The sequence below is a fragment of the Ruditapes philippinarum genome, unplaced genomic scaffold, assembly GCF_026571515.1.
Source record: "Ruditapes philippinarum isolate M1 unplaced genomic scaffold, ASM2657151v2 ctg362_1_1_1_1, whole genome shotgun sequence".
NCBI classification, from domain to species: domain Eukaryota; kingdom Metazoa; phylum Mollusca; class Bivalvia; order Venerida; family Veneridae; genus Ruditapes; species Ruditapes philippinarum.
Window position 1 is genome coordinate 1 of NW_026865001.1, and position 15,790 is coordinate 15,790.

The following is a 15,790-nucleotide window of genomic DNA, read 5'->3' on the forward strand; positions in this document are numbered from 1 at the left end:
CCTAAAAAAGTAAAATAACAAGTTTATAAACTTATCCTTTATTAGTAGCATCCCCAAAGATCTAAGCTTTAATTTCTATGAAAATTTTGAAAATATATTTGAGCCCCGTCACGACAAAACCAACATAGTGCGTTTGCAACTGGAATGGATCCAGACCAGCCTGCTCGTCCGCTCAGTCTGATCAGGATCCATGCTGTTCCCTATCAATTTCTTTACTTGTAATAGGGTTTGTAAGCGATCCTGATCAGACTGCGTGGATGCGCAGGCTGGTCTGGATCCATGCTGGTCGCAAACGCACCATGTTGGTTTTGTCGTGACGCGCCTCTTTTGAGTACATGTTTAATAGTGTAAATGTATCCAGCTCAATTGATGCATACTTGTAAAAATATTCAAAAATGTGTTTAATACACGAAAACATATTTCAATTATGATTTTTTTGTTTCCAACTTAATAAATGCAGCCTATAGACCATGTAGGCCATGAATTATTTTGCACTCCTTTTATAATTTTGCACTATCATAACAACGATAAAGGCAATGCCATTCAAGAAACAGTTACTTAAGATCATATTTTTTTAAAAATATGAAAATTTATTCAATATGAAGCAAACAATACATAGACAATATATGTTTATTGCCTAATAATAAGCCTAAACAAATTTATTGTGTAAAGTGTGATGAAGAAAAATTGAACAAACAAACAAACAAACAATTTTTACAGTCAAATTATCAATCTTAATCAATATACATCCCGTAATAAGCAGGAAAACACTTAAAATTTCCGTGTATACAAGATTTTCCTGCTAATTTAAGACGGACATGTAATTTTGTAAAAATTCCTGCTTTACAAAATTCCTGCTAAGCAAAATCATATTCCGCCTAAGGCTTAGGCGGAAAATATGTGATGAACAATAATTTAGACGGGATTTAGGACTTAGAATTTTGTCAATAATTGAATAAGAAATATAAAATATAAAGCTGTTTCACATAATTATGACAAAGGTTTTCATTTAAGTTCATGACCCAGTTGACCATTATTACCATTACATTATACATATAATTATACAACAGATTACAATGCTTTATTGTAAATAGGACAAAGGGAAAACTGTGAAGTACAATCATTTATTCAGGTTTGTGACCTCATTTCAAAATTCACTGATCAATATCAATATCAATTTGGGAGAAGCTGTTTTGACCTTTTGATGACCAAAAGCCATTTTTGAAAAATGTCACTCTATTTTATTTTATTTATGCATATAGACTTTGACTATTTTGTTCAGCGAAAATCTTTAAACTTCAATTATTTTTAACTTAAACCTGCCAAGATACAGATCTGTGACATTATGTCGAGTGATTGGTACACAATCATGTACTTTGCACTTTTGTTTGAAAAATTAAGACATATTTTAAACAGCTTAAAATGTGTTAGTATTTATTACACAGATTTGAAACATTGATGTTTCTATACCTATGTTTTACCTACTAATTTCTATAATATTCTCTTATATGAGAAATTACACAAACTAAATTAACTTCATGAATGCACTGACATTAAATGTGTTTGCCATCAGTTTTAAGGCAAGCTACCTATCACTATCAAACAATGTTTGACTTAAAATTTACAATCTTTCAAAATCAGCTGTAAAAATAAGTTTCTAAATTGATGAAAATACAATGTAATGAAAATTGACCACTTTAAATTGCAGCTGTTGTAAAGGTTGATATCATTTTTTTTAATTATCTGTAATATGAGTTTATCTATAATAACTATAATTAACATGAGTGTCAGTCAGATGAATGAATGAAAATATCTAATCTTTACATAAAAGAATATACTTGTTTTTTGTTTTTAATTTTTTTGTTTGTTTGTCCAAAATGATTTCAAATTTTGTATATAGTCCAGAGTGCTTTCTCAAATATTTGAGCTAGAAATGAACAGATTTTCAAATGAAATGTTCCTAACCTGTGTTACTTCTCCCTCGGTTGGTGTCCTTATTTTCGGGCTGAAAATAAAAAAAGTCAATGGATTAAACATACACGCATTTAACATAGACTCTCAGTACATGTAACTATGTAAACTTAAATAAGCATTATTGCTATCATCTACTTTCATTACCCCAAAAGCAAAGTGCTGTCACCTGAATTTCTATTTTTGGAATTGTCTATTATCAAATTTTAGGGATATATCAAGATAAAACAACAGTATATAAATTATCATGGTCAGACTACACATGTGTGACCCACCCCTGGGCCCCAACACCCCTGCCCCCATGACTCTAAATATGCCTCCCATTTTTAAAATTATATACCACCAAGATAGATGCATGTATTTGAAATTTTGAGTAAAGTTGGCCCATGCAATGACTATATTTTTTTTATTTCGATACAATCTTAAGACTGGACAGCTAATCTTTTATCCAAATTTAGCAGCCGGCAGGTAATTAAACACTCCATACAGACTATCTGTCATCCTTTACAATTATTGGCCAGATAAAAAAAATGACCCTACTTTGAACCTGTATTAACCTGTCACTGACAGATACATATATACATAAATATACATAAAAACAAAAAAAGCTGAATGCCTCACATACCATAGATGTACATTTCATACTTTGATATCAATCAAAGTAATTTTCTTCATTTACATTCAGAGCAAAAATATTTTTTGTTATTTTTCTTTTACGAAGAATTTTCAAGATATATAAAATATAGCCTGGATTGAAGAGATTAAATACAACACACTAGTTCACTATTGGTCAATATGAGTTATTATAACAATTATTAAACAACTGAAATTTAAAGACCTTAGATGCCATATAATTTATAGCTTGGCAGGTTTACAGATGTAACCCTTTACCCCATATATACGCGAAACAACGCACTTTCGACCCCCCCCCTTTTTTTAGGCCTCAAAGAGTGAAAAAATGTCCTATTTGGGCCCAAAACACATGTTTTCATTTGAGAAATGTTGCTAAAAAAATTGAGCACTTTTTCGGCGCCGCCCCCCATCCAAAAGATACATCAGGGGGTTGCCAGAAGGGGGATGTGCCCCCTTCTGTTAGGGAGGTTTGAAGGGGGGCGGAGTCCCCCTCATCGCCAAGAAAATTTTGGACTTGTGAGAGGCTAAAAATGACCCCAGGTCGATCATAATGTAACGTGTAACCAACGCTGAAAAGCCTTTCACTCTATCTCAATCCCTTGAGAAGTTGCAGCACTTTGAAATAAATTTTGATGGAAAAAATCGAGGCAAAATAGTGAATTTGGGCAATTTTGAGATGCCCCCTCGTTGCCATGGTAACAGGAAATTTAAGACTGAGCATGTCGTTACAAAGGCAATGGTCCAGTCAACATTTGTGCCAAGTTTGATTAGTATTGAAGCATTTTTCATAGTTTCATAGCAGTTTGAACTTGTAACAGGAGGCTTTTCAGTGAAAACGGCCATTTTCCACAATATGCTCATGGGGGAAAGGGTTAAAATATTATGTATAGAAAACAACAATTAACATCTGAGATGCTACTTCTCATGAATTAAATAATCTTATAATAATCAAATCTAGAGAGAGGTTGTAAGTAAAACAAATTTATACTGCTGAGACAACGCTCAACTTTTTAATTTTTCTTAAAGCAAAAAAAAGGGTTTAAATAAATCTTTAAAAAAAGATTAAAAAAAAATCAAAATAAGGTTTTCCTTTTTTTATTTTTATAGGTCCGTCTAGTCACACTTGTTGTTTTGTCCAAGTATAAATCCTTTCCAAAAGTAAATAACAAAGTTAAGAAAATATAATCAAATTTCAAGCATTTGACGGTCATATATACATGCAAGGCCATTGAAAAGGTCAGTCATATCTAAATTATTCCACATGTCTGTTTGGTCGCAAGATTTGTTTTGTCCACATATGAATTAAATCAGTGCATAAATAACCAAATTACGACAATTTAACTAAAATTCAATAATTTGACCTTGACGGTCAATGTCATTTAATGCTCAAGGTTTAGGTCAGTTCAACCTTTTAGAAGGTCTTGTTCAAATTGTTGTTTTGTCAAAGTATGAAAATAATCCATTGATTAATTACTAAGTTACATGTGCAGTCAATTACAGCAAAAGTCAGTGAAAAATCAATAATTTAACCTTCAGGGTCAAGGTCAAGAAAGAGCCAAGGTTGATTTGGGTTTAATATATACATAAAGGTCTTATCCTAAAGAATATTCTGTTATTATATGAAGTCAATCCATTCAATAAGTACATTAAGTTATAGCTAAAAAAAATCAAAAATCAGCCAAAAACAAGCAAAATCAAGACCATTTGACCTTGAAGGTCAAGGTCATTCATGTATGAAGGTCAATATTAGTCTGGTCTTCTTGAAGGTCTTGTCCAAAGGGTTGTTGTGGCCAAGTATGAAAACAATGCACCAAGAACTAAAAAAGTTATGATCCAGGTACAAGTTTGCGGAGGGCAATGGCAAACGCCGCCAGGATTATAACAATACCTCTACTGTTTTTTTTTAAAAAAGTCAAGCTAACAAGAGATTGGCACAATAATTTGTGTTGAAATACTGCCATCATAAACATAAAATACTTGTCTGACAACAATGAATATTCACAAGGGTTGTGATCAATACCATAATTTTCATTTTCTTACATGTATCTGACTACAAATCTCTGCATGGCAATCGTGTCCTTGAGGACGTTTATTATATCTCATAACACAATTAATGCCTGATAATACTGAACATTTGTGCCTCACAGCAATCCCTATACAAATGTAGAAGTTTCAATCTCTAAGTATGACCTTAACCTTTGACCTAATGTTGATTACATACATGTCAAGTAGTACTTAGATCCAATCTTGAATAAAGTCTATACATTCTGTTATCTGTGTAGATTGAGAGCGTAAAGATAAAAGTCAAAATAATTTTACATTTTGCCATGCTTGTTTGTAATTTTATATTTTCATATGTATGCAAAAGTTTTGATGCAATTATTTAAGGATTAATCAAGATGATAATACTGTTAAAGATCCCGTATATTTTGTGATTGATATTGTTACTGTGTGTGTTTCAGTTTGTTTACCCACGCCACCGGAAAGAGACCATGTATGTATGTTGAAAGAGACCATCACACTTGCAAAAATTATATATGTATATAATTATGCAAATAAAACAATTTTCGAACATATTGAAGAATATGTAAAATGTGTACTGCAAATATTTGTGCACATTATATTTAACCAATAAATTACATGCATTCATTTCTTATTGGAAAATTTTGACTTAGAATTTATAGAAAACAAATTTCTAATTACCTCCCTTTATTTACATTAAGTGTTAAATTGGGTAATATCTTTATAAATAATGTTTATTATACTTACAATATTTACAAATCTTTATTTGAGCATCATATTAATAATGAAATAAAAACCATGAAAAAATTGGGTTACAGGATCTTTAATAACTGTCAACAACATACCTTGTCCTTGTGGAGGTTTCTCTACTATTTTGTTCACTTTCTCGTTGCGCGTCTTGCAGTAATTTTTCTATATTCAGTGGTGTGTACAGCCCTGATTGTTGGAAATTCTCATTCTTGGGAGACCCTGCTCCATTACTGGAGTTCTCACTACTCTCATTTTTGTAAACATCCACCCATGACTCTGCAAACTCTGAAAAACATACAGCAACACTGGTAAAACATTTGTATACTACAGTAAACTACTACATAGGCACTTGACACACCTAAAAAGCAAATAATTCAGTAATAAAATCAAAGCACAGAAGGCGCTGAACTTGTTTGGGTCTCAGAATTTAAGAAAGGTACAGGTTGTGAGATTATATGTATAGTGCCACCAATGCTTTCCAGCGTTTTAACGGTAGTAAATTGGCTATAAGACTAATTGCAACACTGATATTCAATCCAATGTTTATTTGACTTAAACAATTTGAAAAAAAAATTAGTTGCCTTTACTGGGATTTGAACTCCAGACCTCTTGCTTCCTAAGCGAGCGCGAAAACCCTTCAGCCACGGTGAATTTATATGTGAACGGCCTGAAGAAAGATTTTGACTACCTATATATGCATACAATGTATATCATATATTTAATTATACTATAAATAAAGAATATATAGTGTATATGCGTATATAGATGTCTAGTGCATGTGATTCCAATCTGCTAATTATAAATAGCTGAATCAGGGTCAGCTCGGCCCTAAAACGCACTCGGTCATCAAATCAGCTCGGCCCTAATTTCCAACTCGGCACGGGTCAACTCGGCTCATATTTATATATTACTGGTATAATGATTACTTTTATTACTTTTGATATGTTTTAATCATAACTTTCTTATTTTAACATTTACACAGTAACAGACCTCTACTCAATGATATTGAAAAGTTTCATTGATGAAAGTACCAATTTGTATGTGAATTTGTAGAGAAAGAAGGACTTTACAATTTATATGCATATTTTGCTACTCCAGATTGTTTGTCAAAAATATCATTAAAACAGCATTGGTCGTATTAAAGAACAAATAGCATTAAATACAATTACATTTATTGTCACAAAAATTCAATCTAAAACCTCTATTTATTTATCAATATTTAACATAATCACGGTGCATATCCATATCGGTACCCTCTTTGCGAAATCTGCTGAAACGGTACCCTCTTTGTACATGCACAGGTCATTCTCTGCTCAAAACAAACCAGCGATGGATAACAAGCCAGTAAAAATTCATTGTAATAAGGAAAGGAGGTATGACACGTGGAAAAGATGTATACCACGGAACACTAGAATGTTTTATCTATGTGCTGATTTGGCATGTGCCCGTTTTTCATGTACTACAACTTCACAATAAGCTACAAAAAATCGACATGTCTTGCTTCGCCCATCACCTCGACATACTTTTCGGGCTGAAATGAACCTGTGGCTTGATTATATATGCATCATACATATCTAATATATTCATTTACATATCATCTTCGGACAAATGGCAGTATATTGTTGAAAATAAATGTAAAATTCATAAAAACACCCTACTTTCGGTTTTGCAGCGGCACGGGCTACCTCTCTTCATTTGATTTTTTATATCACAGGTACCCTCTCATTTTTTTACACATAGGTACCCTCAAGGCACGACATATGCTTTTATTTGCGTTAATCGTTAAGTTAAGTATGTAATATTTACATAAAAGTAAGAAATATTACATACTTAACGATTAACGCAAATAAAAGCATATGTCGTGGTTTGTTTTTAGCAGAGAGTGGCCTGTGCATGTGCAAAGAGTGTACCGTTTCAGCAAATTTCGCAAAGAGGGTACCGATATGGATATGCACCGTGATAATTATATTGTCTTGATATCTCTTGTTAACAAAGATAATTTCAAACAATACATACAGGTACACTGCCAACTTTTTCAATTTCTGTTTGTAAGTGATCATACTTCTGAATAACTTTATAGTAATTTTCTCCTTAAAATTTTTATTAACTAAACAATTTATAATAGGGCTGTGCATTGCCATTTTTTTCTGTCACGATACATATCGCGATATTTGTTTTTCAAAACGATGCGATTCACCATATGTATTGCATACTTTGAAGAAATGCGATGCATATTGCGATTCTTATGTTGCGATGCGATACGTATCACGATACTGACTTTTATACTAAGCTAGTATATAAAAAATTGGCCATTTGTTTACAGCATAATTACGAATATAATATAAAACTATTACAATTACAAAAAAATAAACTCTTAACTTGTTGTTATAACTTGGTTTCCGATTTTGATCTTTTAACAATTTACTTTTCTGATTACTTGAGGATTAAAGGTATTTTTAATTAAACCATAACAGCAAATTGAAAGTCAACTGCTGTAAATATGGCAGTTTAACAATTTCAGTCTTACAATACACCACTAAAGATACATCGGGAGGTGAAATATGTATTGCATCGCAATATATTGGAATTTGTAATTTCATTACGATGCATACATCGGGGACAAGACAGATCGCGATGCATCGATGCATCGATGAATCGTTACACCTCTATAAACAATCAATATCTTAATAGAGGGCTGAGTTGACCTGTGCCGAGTTGACCCGTGCCGAGTTGGTATAGGGCCGAGTTGACCCTTTACCTAAATAGCTTTGAATTAAATCAAAACATATCCAGTGTCTATTCTAGGAGTGAGGATGTTTTTTTTTTTGAGAATTCAACCTCTTTTTTCCAGAGGCGGTGGGGGGGGGGGGGTTACAAGAAGGGGAAAAAAATCAACAACTGTAATAAATTCTCAGTTTTCGATAACCCCCACAATTTTTGAATCCTAGATAAGACACTGCATATCTATCTTCAAATCATTTTAATATATGCCAATAAAATGTCATTAAATGAAAAAAAATCCATATTTTAAAGTGATGGTTAACATCCGGGCGTTTCTTTCACCAATTAAGATCAGATAAGTGTATATATACGGCATGCAGTCATTTCTCCACAAATATATTGGTTCAAATTTGATGCTTACCGTTTAGGCCCCCTAATTCGTCCTTATTCAACACATTCATGGTGGATTCAGGAATATACGTCGCAATTTACTGACGTGCTCAGTGTCTTGTAGTTTGTTATTGTTTTTTATGTTTACATGTAAACGTCACACCCACGTGATGCGTAAAGTCAATAATGATTGGACAGCATAAATTAACGACGGTTAAATCGTAACTCTTCGCAATTGTCCGCTAATTGGATACTGTCCAAGATATTCCAAATATTGTTTACAGGTTGTATACAACTAAATACTTTTCAAGCTTCAACATTACTAAATTTATCCATTATGTCTAGTGATGTTCCGATTGTCGCAAGTCGTCGATAATCAGTTACTGTTATGTAAAACGACAATAATCGATTCACAAAAATTTGTTCTGCGAGTCGAAAATGTTCAAAGTATCAAAGGGAATTAATTCTGACGGTAATTTTCTTTTAAGAACACTTCCCGATCGCAAAAAATCACTCAGAGACAATTTTGAGTTGAATAGGATCAATAAGTTATGTAAACAATAGTTATATAATGTGATGTGAATGGTATTTTTTGACATCCCTTAAAATTAAAAAACATTTCGTAAAATTATGACTTTATAAGGTTAAAACTGTGTTGAAAAGTGTTCATGTTACTAAATATAATCATGTGCCTTGGTAATAAAATGTTACTTCCCTATTTTTTTCTAACGCGACTTTATTCGAAAGTTATCGATTATGTCCCGTCCGACTGAACCGATGATCGATTGGGACAAATTTCATCCGATTTCCATCACTAATTATGTCTCCGTTTGGTCTGATAAAGGTATCATAGTATTCAACCATATATATTTAACGAATGCTTTTATGACTATGTAAGAATATTTTGAGTGTTTGACGATTGTTTTTGACAAATATACAGAAAATTACAAGACAGAAAATAGCTTAAGGTCTTCAGCGTACCCATTTATATACTATGACATGCCGCATCAGATGAAAAACAAAAATGTTAAAGAGCGGCTTATAAAGTTTTGGAAGCCAGAACTAGACAGAAAATTTCTATGGAGGGTGCAATATTAAAATATTATTTTTACTGTTAAATTGTAGATCTATAACAAAATAACAGTAATTTTTTTCAATAAATGGATATTTTATTGCATAAATAACAAGGTTTTAAACACATTTTAGGTCAAATCAATGCCACTAGCACATTTGGAAGGGTGCAGAGTCAGTTTAGTTTTCCGATAGCGATACATGTCTTCATTTGGAAGACAATAGCAGGCAAGGACAGGACCTGAACTTGTTGTGTTCTTGGTTCAAGCTTAGTAAATTGCTGCAAATTTGACAAAATGGCGTCAGATCTGGGACGATAATTTCGTCCCATGTCGGAGTCATGAAAATTTAAAACACCCACCAGTATTTTCTCCAGGTAGTTAAGTGTTTTTTGTAGGCCTAGATGCTATTTTGATTTTTTAAACTGGTTTGAGAATGCTAAGAATACTGTAACATATTCACAGGAAATATAATGTCACATGAATTATTTAAATTTGTTATCCATCTATGCATGTGTGTGAATATTCGCAAAATATATACATACATGTATATTTATATTTTATATACATTGTATATGTACTGACTAGCCTATGCAAGAAACATTAAAGCAACAGCTTATCAGCTATATCTTTGGATTATATAAAATGTTTTCAACACCACATTGCGCTTTCGTTACCCATTTCAAAACTGTATGCTATGACACAATGATAACTTTTCCTAGCCGTGATGCAGTTTCGAACAAGAGCAAAAGAAGGAAGAGCAGTGGCATAGTGGTTAAGGTTTCTGCCTCTCAACCCGTGGGTCACTTATTCGAGCCCTATTCGTGTCACGACCATGTTTCTTCATGTGACACCAGGGTCCAAGGTTATAAAAAATTATCTAAGCTCAAACTCAGATCTCAGGTATCTGATTGGTCAAAAAACGCCACAGAATGTACACTGACCAATGGAAATCATGAGATTTGAGACAGAACTCAGAAAAAAGTTTTATAACCTTGAGGCCAGTACTGGTTCGTTCCAAGAAGCAGACTCGAAAGTGGTAACTTTAAGTTCCAAGAACTTGTATCGCAATAGAGCTTAATTAAATGAATGCTCTTAAACCAAGAGCAAAAGAAAACACTTGACTAATAAAATACTTGAAATATCATTATGTATAGTTTTCTTTATAAATATTGTAAACGTATGTCAGGATGTGGAAAATAAACACAATTCTTATACAGTTTTCTAAGTTAATAACAAGTATTTCGGCAACAATAGTGTCTAGTGAGTTACTAATATTGGATTTAAATACATACAAACTTACAAGTTTGGATAACAATGTCGTTTGTAAGATGTTTACTGTATTTGAACTTGGGCGGTTTTAAAACTTTATTTAAATTACATGGAGGTCGAGACCGAAGTGATAACATTGGTTGGATTCCGACTTTTATAAGGTTCGATGTTTGAAATCCACCAATGAAACAACAGAAATCTGGAAATCCTCAGATGGACAGACGGGCGGATTTCTGAATCTGAAATCTTGGATTTCAATGGCGGCCATATTGAAATCTCATATAAAATACGAAAATCATGAATATAAAAAAAACATGTAGTGAATACTTAACGATTTCTGACCTTAATCAATCATAAACTTTACATAAATTACGTTCTTGAATTGAATTTGACTGAAATTGATATTAACAATAAGAAATCATCAATATAAAATATGAAGTGACAGATTTCAAAGATGTCTGTCATTGGACGTCTGCTACACAGAAAATGTAAAGAGAAAATCAGTTTTCTGCTATACAATAAGATATAAGTTTAACATTTCTATCACCTAAATTGCAAAGTCAATATGTGTCAATACAGTGTTCCTTTAGATCAATCAGGTAAGTGAATCTTGTTCTTGGAGAAGTCAACAAATTATGAAGCTATAGGATTTCACAATGTCACTTGGATTTCATTATAAGTACTGTTGTAAGTACATTTCAGAATTATGCTAGAATGTCAGATCCTTACAATATGAAAACTATTCTGAAATGTCCAACTATTGCATCAATTAGGGATCGGTAGACATGTTGTGATGGAACAGTCATCTTAAAATCATCAGAGTAGGTGAAGATTTTAAAAGAATGACGGAGGTTATTTATGATATTCGGGGGTCTGAGCTATAAACCTTGCCATTTATTAAATAGGCGGTGATAAGTAAAACTAGAGTCTGTACTGATTTCAAGATATAATAAGAAATTACCAAATTCTATCGAAATCTAAATTTAGATATCAGAGTTATTAACCTTGTTATATATGATGTTGTATTCATAATCATCAAAACTTTAAATAAAAGTAGTTACAATACATTATTTAGAAAGGCAAAAGATTGGACATGGTACTTTCAGGTAATGAGCTGAACATTTTTTCTTATGTTATATCAATATTCTTATGTGTCGCCGATATCAATGTACAAATAGTAAGATCCGTGTAAGTGACTGAACATTGTCTTTATCGTTATCTTTTTAAAGATATCCTGCACAAGTTTATTTTTATTACTATGTCATACGATCACCCTAATAACGGAAATGAGGTGGTGTGTTTTAATGTTATCTTCATAATCAAGGTCGGAATTGAGATGTTTCATACTATTTTTTAGCAATGGTAACAAGAGCTGTCTCGGGGGACATCACACTTGAATAGTTTTATACTGAAAAAAAAACAACAAAAAACATCAGTTGTATAACTTTATATAGATATATATAATTATATTCCAAAATGGTAAACTATTGCATCGAATTGCAAGTGAAACACAGAATATAAAAATCGCCATGTTGTAAAGGAAAAAAACTTCTTAAAGGGGCTACACTGAGGTCTGACAGGTAATTTGGTGTCCAAAAAAATGTAAACAAATTTCCTCACAAATCACAATATTATAACTAAAATAACAATAACTTACACTTTAACCAACCCTCTAACAACAAGTATGCTAGAAAATGCATTTTCACATTAGCTTTTGATGCAAAAATGAAAGTTGGTTTTCCCAGGCATGTACAGAAGTTACCCACAATTCATCGGGTATGACTAAAATACGCAACGGACATTTTTGGAACAACAGAGTAAACGGGGGTAAAAAATTCTATTGATTTTTTTCTCAACACTGTAACCTATCATGTTTATATAACTTGAGTATAACGAAGAAAAACTGTATAAAAGATAATCAAGGTAGCAATTTCGTTGTCTTGAAAAATCAAACGCCAGCGAAGCGGACATTTTCTAGACAAAACGGAAAGATATGATATACATGTACAATTATTTTCATTGACATTTCAGTTTCAATTTCAATATTCTAAGGCAAACATAATGCATCGGTAATATTTATACTATAACGAGCACAGTGTAATCACACTTATAAATGTATTTAACGCTATCTATTTAAATCAAATACAGTTAATGACATGTCTCATTTGATTTGATTGTTTTTGGAATTAAGTGGGGTTACGTAACACAAAACTGTGTAGGTCATTTTGGCGACTCTTCAGTTTTACTGGTGGAGTAAGAACTCATGTGCGCCCTTTGCAAAATTGTTTCTGGCACAAACGGGCATCTGTGTATGTAATGAGTGACGTTTCGTAGGCTATCTTGATAGGATCGTACATACACGTTCCACACACAATTACATCTTATTCATACCATAGGCCAAATTGAATGCACGTTCCCTGTTGTAACAATATGAAACCCCAGAAAAAACCTATGAACCAGCTTCTGAATGTGGCATTTCTATCCTTATTCCACAAAAAGCACCCCCCCCCCTAAAAAAGGAATGAGTACATCAATGGACATGCTCTGGAGTGTTGGGAACTTTTACCTGCACTCCAGTTACGCACTGTGCATGTATATGAATTCGATTTAACTCTGACACGTTTTCAACAGAAATGTCTTCAAACAATGATACAATAAATGTTTATGATTCTATTAGAAACTTGTTTAGAATTTGATAATTTTTCGGTGAAAACGATATAGTTTTCTTGTACTACATATAAGATCAAAGTGCTGAAGGCACTGAAGACAAAACCTGATAAACTAACACATTTTCACTCCAGTTTCACAGGTAAATAAATTTTATATGTCGCGGTTTACATTTTGATATCAGCTAACCTTTGCTTTTTGAGACTTTGTTCTTGAAAATAACCTAAACGAGTAAAATAAACCCTCTTTTATGGGCAAATAATTTTATAAGTGGCATCCCAGATTTCTCTTTCATAAATTGGCTTTAGCAAATTGTTTTCTATTCAAATATTAAGAACATTCTGTCAGTGACGTGTCTTCTACTTGAAATCTTCCTTGTGTGTATTTTTCGGTAACATGTTAAAAATGACAGTCTGTTCGTATCTTTCGGTAACAGGAAGAAAATGACAGTCTGTTCATTTGATCATGACTGTGAAAAATCATGTTTTGTGAACCAATTTTTCCTGCCGATAAAGATTTTGCAAGCAATCTTGTGGTTTATGTTCTAGTGCTTACACTTAGTATTTAATTCCAAAGAATATTTCTTAGGAGACCTTTAACGTTTGATTACGGTATAATCACTATAACCGAAATACTTACTGTGAAATTTTTCGTTCATGGGTTTTAAATACTTTAGTAGCTCTATAAATTTTCAAAACGATATCCAGTATTTCCGAAACAATTTACAAAAGCTTTTAATACACAATCTTATAAATCTTAAAGTATTACGAGAACAACCCACCTAATCTCCAGAACATACATACGACAAACAAGATAAATCAAAAGGCTGTAAGCTCTGTGGTATTTTCTGATCTTTGCAATCTAAATCGCACTGTATAACTGTATTATTTTCCTGTATAAGTTTATATTTATGTACTATAATTCTTCTTGCTTGGTACCAGAGTTTGATACATATGGAATTTTGCATGACTAGAGTTGCATCAAAAAATCATTTATGTTCATTTTTATGACAGCCACACTTTACCCTTGCATATCGTGGCTATTTCCTTAACAAAGAAACTTTATAAAAAATAATTGCCTTGAATTTTATTTGAACCCCAGACACACTAAACGAGCGCGTTACCCTCGCACCACGGAGAAGATATAGGAACAATGCCTGAATAAAATCAAGTAATACTAAATTTAGATTTTTCATTGCATTTCGGGTTTGTAATCCTTATTAATTTTGAGGTTTTTTGTTCAAGATAAACCTGTTGTTTAACATTGATGTAAATAATTTAACAAAAATCTTCTCGCCAAAACAGTCCGACATGTATATATTCCACTACTCGACAGTCAGATTTATTTGTGAAATACGCTCTCGACATCGCTTAAAATAGCATTTTCATTGATTAAAATGATATTCATCCGCGTAATTTGTGAATGTGCATTCATTGACAATTCTATAACCCAAAGCTACTTTTAAACTTTGAATGCGTTGTAATTTGTTGGATTCTTATAACAAAATGAAAATATTTCTTTCTTTTAAATCGCTAGTTTTCAGCTGTTTTAAGACATGCTTGTTGTTAGGGATGTCGTGAAACCGCTGTGTCAGAGATTGACTGTTAGCTTTGTATTTCCTGGTCTTCGATCAGAAATACAAAAAGGAATGATAACATTCAATGAATGCAACACCCACACGACCAAGCAACACAGGACCACAGCTAAATTATCAATGAAAAAATTAATTTCAGGCTTCCAAGTGGTAAATAAAGAGACTAAACAAAAAATGAGAAACAGGAAGAAAGAAGAGACAAAAGTAGAGAAAAGTAAAGGTTTTAGTGCTATAAAGGAAGAAAAGCAGGGTTCTCTTCCTAACTTATTTATGCAATGAAATGCACCCGATCAATATTTAACCATTGCAGTTTTTGAAACCAGTCACTCGTGTTTTCCAAAATAGTCGGGAAATGAACCTGACCTTTTTTATCAAAATATTTACAAAACTATTAACAATGAGTATGCCATGATAAACAGGCTATAAGGAGTAAAACAATGGTTAAGATATGCATTGCCCTTTCCCAGGTTTGTATACCGTCTAGGAGTTCGAAGTATTATAAAACATAGTTTAAGTAATGGTTGTTGTTTGAGGTGAGGTTAATAATATCTTACTGAATTCTTAAAGTTACCTTTACTTACCTACCCTTCACATTTGTCTTGCAAGTATCATGATTTTGTTTGTTTCTTTTAATTTGAAAGAATGTTAGGGTTTAAAGAACAACAACTATATAATCAGTTTTAAGTTTATTTCACTAGTC

At 32.5% G+C, this 15,790-nt stretch overlaps 1 protein-coding gene across 1 annotated transcript; it reads right to left on the reverse strand.

Annotated features, from left to right (window-relative positions):
* Positions 1-1,965: 1,965 nt before the first annotated feature.
* On the reverse strand, positions 1,966-8,821 carry LOC132727529 (BCL2/adenovirus E1B 19 kDa protein-interacting protein 3-like; the record flags this gene model as incomplete). The annotated part of the gene is given in 3 exon segments (XM_060713066.1): positions 1,966-2,005; positions 5,472-5,652; positions 8,519-8,821. Coding segments are annotated over 3 exon segments (261 nt in total), but the record flags the coding sequence as incomplete, so codon positions are not given.
* Positions 8,822-15,790: the final 6,969 nt, after the last annotated feature.